The 13,597-nt window shown below is 37.0% G+C and overlaps 1 protein-coding gene across 1 annotated transcript; it reads right to left on the reverse strand.

The window, feature by feature from the left end:
* Positions 1 to 4,090: 4,090 nt before the first annotated feature.
* LOC108669255 (serine/threonine-protein kinase 16) lies at positions 4,091 to 10,247 on the reverse strand. Its single transcript, XM_018156559.2, has 8 exons — positions 10,012 to 10,247; positions 9,687 to 9,780; positions 9,184 to 9,324; positions 8,613 to 8,672; positions 7,444 to 7,585; positions 7,088 to 7,242; positions 6,403 to 6,537; positions 4,091 to 6,051 (listed from the first exon to the last, which is right to left on the reverse strand). Exons 1-8 carry the CDS (start codon positions 10,122 to 10,124, stop codon positions 5,905 to 5,907), a joined length of 987 nt encoding a protein of 328 aa, XP_018012048.1. The 5' UTR covers positions 10,125 to 10,247; the 3' UTR covers positions 4,091 to 5,904.
* Positions 10,248 to 13,597: the final 3,350 nt, after the last annotated feature.

A 13,597-nucleotide genomic window follows, 5' to 3' on the forward strand; every position in this document is an offset into this window, starting at 1 on the left:
ATTCACAGCATTTTGAAGTTTCAAACTTGCAACTTACTGCTACAATTCTGCTGTCCTTAAATGCCCGACCTCCTTGCTGATTATGACCAGAAACTGACACACAGAGCTGGAATTGATCCTGCATCTCATGATCTCTCTGCTCCAATCCTGGTACTCTGAACTGTAACCATAAATAAATAATTTATGTAACCACTGGACCAAATATCCAATAAATTATATTTTATGCCTAGGAATTCTAGCCAAGGTATTTAAGATTGATCTAACTAAGTCACTTGCTCAGTCTGTCTAACATTCCCATCCTGTAGATTGTGGTCTTTCAGGTCCAGATTTTGGCTTCTTCCAATGCTTTTTGTCAACCACCTTGTACTTGTAGGATCATCTGGCATACATACAGTTCAATTTTAAGAATTCTGATTAGTTTCATCAATCTTTTGTTTTACACAAACAAATTAGTTGTAAATAGCAAATTAGTTGTGAGAATAAAATTGCAGATTTATGTTTGACTTTGATTATAGAAAATGATTACAGAAAGACAATTTGTATAACTTTGGAATTCCTTTTACATTTCTTAGTTTCTGAATATTTCACCCATTTTTTGTTCTTTCATCAAGGACAACTTTCTGCCATTAACATTAAGTATGAGGTTCTGCAATCTTTAAATGAACTAAAATAATCATGCATTTAGAATTAATCCATTTTGCAATTTTGGCCTGCATACTAATTCTATTTCTACATAACCAAAGTGACAATTATAAACCTATACCTACTTTCCAAGCAACAACTCAAATTTTGGAGCTGTAAATATTTATATTTAATTCCATAAAAAAAATTATTGGAAGTTTTTTTTCAGAAATCTTATAACCCAAATTTGAATAAGGCCTATTTTGAATGAAAAGATCTCATATTAAATGTCAAATTTTTTGTTAAATCTGAATTCATGGCTGGATGCATGCCTGGATTTACTGGAAGGCTGGATCATGGATGTTCTAGCAGTAGCAGTAGCATCTACAGAAACATTATTTATATAGTGGCAAAGCAGAGAGTTTTTTAGACTCTCCCTCAAGTTAATTTTTGAGTCCTATAACAACTAATAATAAAAGTCATTTCCCACCTAACATCATCGACGCACTGCGGCGGCGGCCTGCGCACACTGACACCTCAGCTCCGCACAGCACAATTACGGCTATAAGTATACAAGCAAAGTAGGCTAATCATGAATAGGCTACCTGCTAGTCTCTAGGCTGCTACCAGCATAATCATACACAAGAAATTGGTTAAAATCTTGAGTAAATGAGGAAATTAAAAATGAACTGATTCTAAAAAATCTCTGGTTTGTCACTAAAATCAGTAATTCTTTGTGAATAAATGATAAATGTGGCAAGGGATTGTGAAGGGAAAATTGGGCAGAAGCTAGGTACCCATGAATTGGATAAAAATGCACATGAATTTGGCCAATTTAAACCATTTGGCAGAATGAAAATGTTATGAGTTAGATAATGTTTCATAGTGGCAAAGCAGACTTTTTTAGACTCTTTCCTAACCTGAAATCTTACAGCTAGCCTAGCTAAATTATTATTTAACAGACCAGTAATTACTAATTAGGCTAACGCGTTATTTCATGGATACAAATATCACGATACACTAGATTCTGATTGAAACCTGGAGACTAGAGTAGATGAGGAAATTTAAAATGAACTGATTCTACAAAATGTCTGGCCAGTCTGTGTTCTCAACTTACCACTAATAGGTATACCTAATTAGTGCCGCAGCCCGCAGTGTGGCTGCTAAGCCTGTGGCACACCAGAAATTTTTTAGAAACGGAAAACATGGTGACATGAATAGTCAAAAATTGATTTCCATAGTAAGTCGGCGTGATTATGAAGCCTATTTGCTATAAAGCTGCAAGACCAACAGGTAAATGAGAAATGAAGAGACCACTATCTTTTGTTCGATTCGTCAACGTAATGTCTTACACTCTTACGTATCGCCCGGTATAACCCTCCGACTTATGAGATTCCATAAGCTATCATTTTTGGGGTTGCAAGATTGCTTTGAAGTCAGATATTCCGAGCCATAATTTATAAAAGCATCGACAACAGTTTATGAATACGTAATTAATCTATGAACTGTCGTTCAAATGGACTATGATAGTGTGATTGTAAACTAAACATGCCTAAAGGTTCTTGTACAACTACAGGGTGCGGCGTGGGAACTTACTCTTTTAAAAAAATCACAAAGTAAAAAGTATTAAAGATAGCGTTTTAATTCTTTCTTTTTTACAAAGAGCTACATTTAAAGTTTCGTTGGGTTTACTTACAAGTTTAATTCTTGAATATTACATCTTGTAGGTGAAGCCTCCTAAACGCACGCTGGGTTGCAACGATAGACCGGCCACTAGAAAAGTACACAGAGACTGCGAACGCGCGCTCCTCTCTCGACCACTGCATGGTCGCAATTGAACTGAGTGGACGAAAAACTTCATAGCCCGCGCACCATATTGCGCATGGCGCCACCTTCCTAGGACTAATGGCCGCCACGTGGCGCGCAATTCAAATAAGTAAGTTCCCGCGCCGCACCCTGTACAAGGGGAGATCTGTCAGCCTGCAAGTAGATCTGGCAAATGTCGGCCGCTTGGTGACTATCCAGTATCCGGCAAGTAAAGCCTGTTACACGAGCGAGGACCGTTATAAGGTGCCGATATTTTCTCGTACTCTCGTACCTCGTTTGCGCCCGCCAGTGCGTCGTTACTCGTTAGAAGCCGTCGGGGGAGAGCTGTGAAAATGGATAGTGGGATCACCGTCAACAACTCAAGTGACTCCAGTCTGTACGTTGTTTTTATACTCTTTATTCTAGCCCTTAAAAATGTAACGTCGGGAACAACTAAACCCTGACTAATAAGGTCTTCTTTCAGTTTCAAAATACTCGTTTCTCTCTTCATTTTGCTGGAGTAACCAGCATGGCAAACATTCCACATTAATTCATATCTTTTTAAATATCTCAAAGAACAATTGAATATCGACTGGACTCCACCTTGTTGGGTTTTTCTTAGAACCATTATCGTTCAAGCAAGCCGTGATTCACTCGACCCAATATCTTTCACATGAGCGGCACAAACCTTCTCACCATGGCTGAATTAGCGCTACTGGCCGCTTCTGAGACTGAGTTCTGACTTCTCCACCTATCTCCAGCGAAGAAAACAACATATCGTTGTCTCTCTCTTGGCCGCGTCTCAGGCACATGCCACTGAAGCGGCTGAACCCCTATACACTAGGCCAGTAGCGTGGACAGTTCAAGCGGCGGATGAACTGGCGGCCAGTAGTACTGTCCCCGTATACAGGCAACTTAAAGGTGCTTATATACGGGGCTAATATTAGCTGCAAGTTTCCATAGTGCAAATAGTGTGCTGATTTATTCTTCAGATGGAAGTAGCTGACGCAATTGCATCTGAAGCAATTTAAGTTGTAACTGCGATTAAGGTAAAAGTGATAATGCCGGCTTTACAATCAGTCTTTTACTGGTAGGCCATAGTTAAATCAAAATTTAAAAAATCACTCCATCGAATAGAATAATTATTAACGTAGATTACATTGCACTTTTTTAAATTAAACTTCAACACACACAGCTTGACATGATAAATTTCACGATTAATTTCTAATAATCAATGAAGAATAAGTTACAATAACAAAATTAGGAAAAGGTCATTTAGAGTAGTAGATTACATTAACGGCGAAATAAAAAATGAATTTTGTACTGTAAAATATAAAAAATAACCCAAAGTAAAATTACTCAAATCTCCGAATAGCATCGGCGCAAATCTGCAGAACAGAGGAGTTATCCTTTAGAGTAGTAGTAGTAGTAGTAGTAGTAGTAGTAGTAGTAGTAGTAGTAGTAGTAGTAGTAGTAGTAGTAGTAGTATAATCGCTTGCTAGCGAGTTTTCAAGCTATTTCGCACCGGAGGTCAATCGATATCAATAAAAAAAGGATTTTGATAAGCGTCAGAAAACGAATGCAACTAATCAAGAGGTCGCTTGCATCATTTGGGAAAAAACGGGATGATCGGAATCATGGGAATTGGGAATAATAGGAAAGAAAAGGGAAAGAAAAAGTGTAATACTTCATCCAGCAACAGGTGATGTACACAAGAGTGAGGCTGGCAGTCAAATACTTCGAGCTTTGAATACTATGCTTATGAACACAGAATCCTATAAGCGTGATGAAAGAAAATGAACACCTCGGACGACACCTCAGACCAAAAAGCGTGAATCTTGAATAGAATTTAATTCCAATAGGCTTTCACTTCTGTTTCGATAAACTGTGATTAAAACATAGATAACACAAGCTTTTAACGACGATCTTTCTCGCGAAGACGTAATTGGTAAAATATGTATCTGTGTGGTACATTACATTAGAAATCGAAGAATACTAAAAAATCATCAGCGGGTCTTGAGACATAAATACAACTCTGAAGACATGGCACTAACTCAACATTGATCAGCAATAAGTATTTAGTTTGTATGCAATAAATACTATATTCTAGTTAATATTATCCTTGATAGCAGAAATGCAAGTAACAAAAAGCTTATGCTTTACTTAAGGTCTCCCAGAGCATTCGTCACCCCAAATGTATTATAGTTAACTAGGTTCACCGCTCACACCGTCAAAGTGCATTTCATCTTTCTGCGGTTCAACAAAAAATTTAAAAGATATATTTATAACGTAATTCCGCGAGAACAAAATTCCAGGAACAAAAATATCACGTGACTAGTAATTAATTAATATCAAAAATGGTTGATTACACAATCAACCTTACAAGATTTAAAGTTTAGCCGGACATCCGATCAGACAAATAGTAACACTTTGGCATGACACTTTGTAATTAACTCAGACATCATTCCATTTCAAACAAGGTAATACAACATCGTCCGCATTCAACATTATGATTTCCTAAAGAAGTATAACTAAGGTTATGAATTAATATCCCAAAATGTAATACATGATGGGCGATTTAATTCAACAAAAGAGCTCACAGTCCTCAGACGTGCACTAACAGACATCAAATGAATCTCGTGGGGAGACGAATTATTTCAAGATAATTTCTCGACGTATAAGAGATGAAAGATTGTGCAGCTTCCTTTTCAGTGCAGCTTAAGAATATAGATACGACAAGATTCATAACTAGAATATTAACGTAGGGTTCAGAAACCAGCAAGTGGTGGTAATAATAAAATGTCATCCTACGCTCCAATAGTCAATGAATATTAGTAAAGCGCTTATATTTGGATTGGAATGCAACAGATTAACACAGTCCGAAGACAGCAGCCATTCAGAGCATGAGGATAGCAACGCCATTATTGGAATGCAAGGGAATGTGAACGGCAGGGCGAGATCATAGATTAAACATTACATGTTAATTTTTACACACACCTATCAATTCCGAAAACACCTTCAATTGGAACCAAGTTCTTTTAACACACATTTATTGCATTAAATTTTGAAACAACCTGATTTTGCACCCAAAGTTCCAAATAAATAAAATCAGCAATTATCAACAATCAACAGGTTACACTTAATCAAAGGGTAGACTCAAAACAGTAACAATAGATAAATAATATAAACTAATTTTAGGTCCCTAATGCGATATTAATGGCAACAAAAGTTTTTCCATTTACTAGGAGTTTGTAACATCTTAGTTTATCTTAGGATATATTCTTAGGCGAGGACCAGTGCAAGTTTGACAACATAATTAGGTGGAGGCAACTGAGGAAACTCTAGTGCCGTTCAATGCCTACATAGCACAACGGGCTGAAGTATATGACCGGACAGGGTCTCAAGCGGTGCTTTTGATAAAGATGCAAAGATATATATTAACATTCAATAGAAGGTCTTAACAAAGCCTGAGGACAATTAAGCAAGGACGGACTGATCGTCTGGCGCAGCACTGGTTTGGTGCTGCGTTCCCAAGAGGCGCGCCACGCTCTCCACTACCCAGTCCATGAAGGGCCGCTGCTCCGGATCCACTTGCAGCAGAGACTCGATCAGTTCGAGGAGACTCTGTAAAAGCCCATGAATTTTGATCAACATTATCCCGAAATTTATCAAAGGCGCCAAGCCTCGTAAAAATGCCACTAGAGAGTTTTTTATGCTTCATAATAAAAATTTTCTAGCCTTTATCCGTCTCTTACAGAAATCTGATGAATTCCAGAGAATGCTAGTAAGGCACTTCAACTGCTATATGCAATCCAACACTTTTTCTGATATATGAATTAATTCATTTTTCACACTCATGAGAACGAATGCCATACTAGCCATGGTTGTCTGGCTGTAAAAGAATAAGGGAAAGGAAGAATATAATTCAAATAAATGTCGACAGTCATCACGATAGATCGTAGGTGTTAGGCGCACCTGAGAAAAAGGATGCATTTCAGGGAAGGAGACTTTGCCAGCAATGACAGCCAAGGCTACGCTGTCACCGCGCTCGTACGCGGCGTCGAATGAGGTCTTGAAGAAGCACATGGCGTACAGAACGCAGCCCAGTGACTGCAACAATTATGGCAAGAGGCAAAAATTGAAGTTAAAGATTAGGAATACTAAAAAATTTTGTTATCCACCTTTAATGGACTTCTAATACAGTCACGTCTAATACAGTTTCTCAGTTCGTGCTAACGAGCTGAGACCTGCAGTGGCGCTACGAGCCATTAAGGGGCCTGGGCACTTATAGGACACGATGTGCATCACACTAATAGGACACGATGTGATATGAGGTGATAATTTATTTTCGATCATTTACTCAGATTTGTTTGAATGGATAAAACAATGGGTAAAAGACAAAAAAGTAAACAAACGAGTCCTGCAACAGATTATGTCGAGTCAGTTGTGACACACGCTATTTAAGAGCTAAGTTATAAGTCTTGCTTATGTTTTAAAGAAACTGGGTACTTTTCTGAATGAGATAACTGACAATCGCTTCAAAGATAATGAAGGACTACGCAATTAGAATAAAATACATTTCATAATGAGGAGGCTACGAGTAACCTACAGTCAGTGATTTATGTGCACCTTAGATTTCGTTCGGAATTATTGATCTCACCCAGACGTCAGTACGCTCGTCAACCCTACAGGAGGTAGGGACATTAAACAGCTCAGGAGCGCGACATGTCATGGATGAGCGCTCAGCAGCTGTGTCCTGCAACAGACGTGCATCGGCTGCAGAAGTTACCTCCACTCTTGCCGGAGTTGTAGAACCTAGAACAAATTAAATGGAGGAGGAATTTTTAAACTCCTTTGAAGTCTAGTGATTAGTAGCAATGTAGTTCTTGTGCTAATCACTAGTTCATTGTAGTTCTCTAGTGTGCATTGTAGTTCTCCTGAATCAGGAATAGCAAAACAAAACCGAAGGAAATGCTTAAATAAGTTGACGAAAAGCAAATAAAAAGCACAGTTTACCGAGGTCCATGAGTACAGGCGTTAAGTCCTCCTTAAGGAGAATGTTTTGAGTTTTGAGATCGCGGTGAGCCAGAGGAGGTTTGTTGTTGTGCATATGCTGCACTGCCAGGCATATGAAGTGGAACATCCTCAATACATCTCTCTGCAATCAAACGTACTCACTTCACTAGTATGAAAGTCGAGCATTTAATAATGAAGTCTCACTTTGAACACAAATGAATCTATATATCTTCATAAGATCTAAAAACTAAAAAAAACACTATGACCCTCAACAAAGTGAACAAACCCAGAGAAATGCAGTCAACAAATACTTTTTCGGCCAAAAATACAGGGTCCTTCAAAAAAAAGTATCTGATTTCAATAGGCTTTTGCAAAACTCATACGACACATACAGAACAATTAATTTTATTTGTGAATAGCTTATTTGATGCCATTTTATATCACTTAGTACACTTTACTTGGTTTTGAAAATTATGTTTGATAAATGATGTCCCCCATTGTTAAGACATTCACGCTTTCCCTGAAGTTGCCCATAGCCACTTCGTGCCTAATGGCATGTTTTAGTTCTTGCAGATTTCTGGGACGATAATTGTACACTTCAGCCTTTAGGTATCCCCACAGAAAGACTCATACTGCTCGCTGGTCAATGGAAATGTTAAGTGAGTTGTTTTCTGGACGTCTTGTGTCTTTAAGAGGAGACATTTCCTAGCCCCCACGGTCACCTGACTTATCACCTTGCGATTTCTTTCTGTGGGGCTACCTAAAGGCTGAAGTGTACAAATATTGTCCCAGAATTCTGCAAGAACTAAAACATGCCATTAGGCAGGAAGTGGCAGCCATTCCAAGGGAAGTTACACGAAGAGCTATGGGCAACTTCACGGAAAGACTTCGTGAATGTCTTAACAATGGGGGACATCATTTATCAAACATAATTTTCAAAACCAAGTAAAGTGTACTAAGTGATATAAAATGGCATCAAATAAGCTATTCACAAATAAAATGAATTGTTCTGTATGTGTCGTATGAGTTTTGCAAAAGCCTATTGAAATCAAATACTTTTTTTTGAAGGACCCTGTATTTGTTTTATTTAAGAATCCATATCATGATCAGAATCAAACCGTGTAACATAAATTACAAGTTAATGTAATGCAGTATTTACAACAACGCACCTCACAGAAGAAATTGCAGGTCTGTGCTCTCCTCATGAGCTCATCATGCAGGGTACCACGCTGAGAACATCAAATTAAATGCCATTAGAGAAAGAATGTAAATTACGATCATGATTTCAACAAACAATGACAAAGAAAGCCAAGTTGAAAAATAAAATTGCATTGGTTGAAAAATATTCAGTAAGTAACAAAACCTAATTTACATAATTAGTTAAAAATAGATGTATATGAACTAATTACCCTCAAAAATCTGATTTGAACAAAAATTCATAAATAAAATTCAACTAATGATTTAGATTCATAATATAATTTTTGTTGATAAAATTGTTTATAATTGAATTATACAGGGTCAACCAGAATTAACTGACCCTTTTAATTTGTTAATAAATAAAAAACTAAGAACGTTATGAAGTTGTAATTTGTTTTATTTAAAAGAAGAACATTTTTATGGTAATATTGTACAATCAATGGGAGACAAGGTTATACATAAATGCTGATGAGATATTTATTCATGTCACAGCTATTAAATTAGCAAGTAAGATAATTTCATGGGAGTGACACATGAACCCACTTGATAATATGGGAGCAGTAGCAAGACTTGAGACGTTTTGCTGCCAATCATATCAGGCATTCCAATCAAGTCACTGGCAATGCAGGGCAGGATGTTGGGATGTTGCAGAACTGAATGATACTCCACCTCACTCAGAGCAACCTGAAAGCAGAGTAATAAGCATCACAGAATTTAGAAATCATCAAAGATATCAAAAATATTTATTGCCAAAATTGAGACAAGTAAAAATTTCTCTGTTTCTCATATTAAATAATGTACTGTAATATCAAGTTTGGAAGAAAAAGAAAACAAAAAAACTATAGGAAAATACCATTTTCTTGTCTCACTACCAAATAAACAATTCATGACAAACTATAAAGTAAGAGAATTTTCTTCAAAATGTGGGTATGTTACTCTATCTATAGTTGTCTTAATCTGTCTTTAAAAATAATTTTAGAAATTTCTTTACAAAATAAAAACATAAGAAAAAAATATTGGCAAGTGAATGAAATATAGTTGGTTACCTTCTGATCCATGGGGCTGTGACAAGTAATTCTTTTCAAAGCATATAGTTTGTGTGATGAGGAGTCTTCCACCAAGTCAACAGTGCTGAAGCCTCTGAAAAGTAATAGCAATCAGTTAAAGTTCATTAAATGGGGTTATGCCTGCATTTAGTCAATACTCAGAAATCCTTCAGGAGTAATAAACGAATGTTCATATGATCATGTTACATGAATAATTAAATTGTATACACAATTAAGCAGAAAATTCAACTGTAAAATGTGAATAGAATGGATGAAGTGACAAATTATTTCATGATGAAAATATACAAACCAAGCTAAAACTTACCCTTCCCCTAATGACTCCCTCACTGTGTAAGTGTGACCATTGATGGAAACAGTTTCCTTCAGGCAGAAGCAGTTGCCCATCCTCACCAAGGTAGCAAGGCCTAGCGTGTTCATCAGGAGTGGCTAGAGTGCAACAGTTTTACTATCAGGCTTGTACTTTCTGTAGAACCAATGAATTCAAACACTTGCCCTGTAATATGAGTAAAATCTCTTTTCAATGTAAAAAGGCTAAAAGTAAAAGAACCTTTATCTAAGGCATACAAAATGGATTCATGTTCCAAAATGTAATCCTTTTACACAACAATGACAATAGAATAGTAGTAATGAAATGCCATTGATAACTCATACTCTATACAAATTACAAAAGTAAAAAAGTCACTAGATTGCTTTAATTGCAGATTCACTAGAAATTTAAAAGCAAAGAAAATACCACAAAAATTTAGCATATCTCTATTGAAAACGTTTTGGAGACCAGCTCCATTGTCGGTTTGATAAATCTAGAACACAGATAAAGGAAGAAAATTAGTTTGGAGTTAATAAAAAAACACATAAGTTAAAAACCTAAATTTACAGACAAATGGTAGAATAATAAAGTCAGTACCTATCTATTCACAATTTCTAATGGATAAGAACTATAGGCAGCATTTAAACTAGGCTTCTCTTTAAAAATATACAATAATTCCAAAACGTAATATACAAAGTTATTTTATTAACTCCAAACTAATTTTCTACCTTTACCTGTGTTCTAGATTTATCCACCTGACGATGAAGCTGGTCTCCAAAACGTTTTCAATAGAGATATGCTAAATTTTTGTGGTGTTTTCTTCGCTTTTAAATTTCTAACAAATTACAAAGTGCTGTCCTGAACAAGAAACCTTAGGGTATTATAATTGAAGTTAGAGATAATTTTATAATCAAATTTTTTTATGCAACATCTAAATTTATTAGTGCAGCACATTTTTTATTGTTGTAGCTGGTTTATGGAAACGCGGTATATTCCGACACTTTAAGGACGTAGCAAAAATTGAATGGCTATAAAAAATACACCGTATGCGCAAGTCAAGTTCTGTTTGCTTTAGGTCACTCTCAAAACACCGCACTACGTACGTGCCAGCAACAATGAAACGCCACAAAATGTTGCCATATTTATTTAAAAGCCTTTAGAATGCAAACCTACCAAATCCATATATTCCGACACTGTGTGTGACTAAATTTGGCATTTTGTGAGACTAATTCCGGCTGCGCTTCAAACTCTACTAATTCGTAATGCCGACACTCTTGTGTTCGAATTCCGATCGCTGTGTGAGCTGTATTGGAATACAACACAGCTTGGAATTAGAACACTATTGAATATTGAACACCAGTTAATTAGGCTTTTAATTAAGAGCTATTAAGCTTTCAATTAAGAAAATTTTAATTGTTGCACACAGCTTGGAACGAGCTGTGTGTGTCTAATTCCAAGCTGTGTCGGAATTAGTTTTTATGTGTCTAAAACCGTCTCTTAACTTAATCATCTATTAATTTTTTTACCACTTGAAATCTGCAAATACAAGTATACATAATGGATTCCTAATATATTCAGACATATTTAAAAGTCTCAAACCATAATATTCTTTCTACACAAACAGTTTATCACTATTTGGTAGAGCAAGGTCAACTATCAACTTAGACACATTTTTCAATGTTCTCAGTCTCACTGTGACACTGGGTGATGCGCAATGTCTCTCTTTGGATCTCAACATTTTCCCGCCAGACGGCCCAGACCTAGTGTTTTGGCAATAGTAGGCCTATGGTGCGCAAAAGTATGACATTACTATTTCAACCATCAACAAATGCATGGAACTAAGAAAAAGCTTAATATAAAGGAAAAAAATCGAGAAGTGTCAGAATTACCATGATGTTGGAATATACCGCGTTTACCCTACCATCAAAAGCTCTTCTTTGAAATTGAAAATTTGAAATGAATTTTTACAATGGCAAAATTTAACATTGAAAGCACAGATAGGCTAGGCTACCTAATTGATTTGGTGTCAACTTTAGAGGAGCTTGAAGATTTGAGTGAAAAAGAGGAAACAATTACAACTTTAAGAGTTTACGTAGTGTAAATCAGTTTGGTATTCTTGACGAGACAGACGAGTGATGACTGACCAATTACTACTAACTACCTAGCTACATTACATTGAGATCTTTTGAAGTCAGTCTTTAGTCAGATCAGCATCAGGCAGAACGCAGAAGAGCTTAACTTCTAGTGAACATCCATTACTGGCATTACAACGTAATTGCAAACTGAGGTCGGCCTGGGTCAGGTAGATTTTGCAGAACAATTCAAAAGTTGACAGCAGCACTTGAAATTTTGAAAGTTGGTATGTACCCTTACCACTCGAACTATAACCACTAATCAGCGTAAAATGTACTGTTATTGTTACTAATTGGCAACCAATCCAAAGCTGTTTTTTTAGTTTATAGCCGTGGCCCAGCTGGCCCCTGGTGTTGGTTCTTGTTTCAAATTCTAGTAATCCTTCTGGCACCTTGTATAAGCCATGAGTATACTTGTATACTTCAATGAGGTCCCCACGCAGACGTCGATACCTCAGGCTTGGAAGCTTCATAATCTTTAATCTTTCCTCATAGGACTTGCCTTTCAAGCCTGGAACTATCCTTGTTGTGCGTCTTTGAACACTCTCTACTAAATTTCTGTCCTTTTCAAATTTCGGCAACCATACGACAATTCCAAACTCTAGGTTTGGGCGCACGACAGCAACAAACAATTGCTTCATCATTTCTGCACCTAGGAACTCGAAAGAGCATCTGATCAGTCCAAGTTGTTTATTGGCTTTATTAACTTGACCTTCAATATGCTAAGAAAATTTCAACTCATTGTCTATATTAACTCCTAAATCCTTTTCCGTTGTCGACTTCGACATCATCACTCTGTCGTTGCAACCGTGTCTTCTCATACTGTAATCTTGTTGTTCATTATTCTTGCCAAGGGCAATGTGGATAACTTTACATTTGTCAGCATTAAAATGCAGCTGCCACTTATCAGCCCAGTCAACCAGCCTGTCATGATCACCTTGCAATTGTACTTTTTGACGTATTCTTCACTGTATTATAAATTTTTGTGTCGTCAGCATACATCGAGCAAACGCTAGACACAGCTTCTGGCAGATCGTTTATAAACGCAATGAATAGAATAGGCCCGAGAACGCTTCCTTGTGGCATGCCGCTGTGCACTGAAGCCCAGTCTGATACGGACCCATTAATACTGACACATCGCCTCCCTACTAGAAAGTCTCTGATCCATTTGAGTACATTACTGTCTCAATTCCCAAAGAATTCAATTTACGCAACAGCCGCTCATGTGGGACACTGTCAACTGCCTTGGCAAAATCGAGGTACACTGCATCTACTGGCTCCCTTTCGTCCAGCAGGCGAGTCCATTCATTCAGAGTCGACAAGAGGTTAGACCGTTAGTGGTGCAGGATCTCCCGGCAATAAAGCCATGTTGACAGTCTGATAGGACATAGGAGATTATTAGCAGTCAAATGATCTATCAATCGATCCCTCACAACAGATTCCATTACCTT

This window comes from Hyalella azteca, unplaced genomic scaffold, assembly GCF_000764305.2.
Source record: "Hyalella azteca isolate HAZT.00-mixed unplaced genomic scaffold, Hazt_2.0.2 contig13133, whole genome shotgun sequence".
In the NCBI taxonomy this organism is placed as follows: Eukaryota; Metazoa; Arthropoda; class Malacostraca; order Amphipoda; family Hyalellidae; genus Hyalella; species Hyalella azteca.

Excerpts from the sequence above, each read along its gene's own strand:
- LOC108669255 (XM_018156559.2), bottom strand. The coding sequence starts at position 10,124 with ATGAACACGCTAGGCCTTGCTACCTTGGTGAGGATGGGCAACTGCTTC. Across the intron at positions 8,673-9,183 it reads TACTGCTCCCATATTATCAA|CGTGGTACCCTGCATGATGA; the intron begins GTGGGTTCATGT and ends TGATGTTCTCAG. Across the intron at positions 6,538-7,087 it reads ACGAGCGTACTGACGTCTGG|TCACTGGGCTGCGTTCTGTA; the intron begins GTGAGATCAATA and ends TAATTGTTGCAG.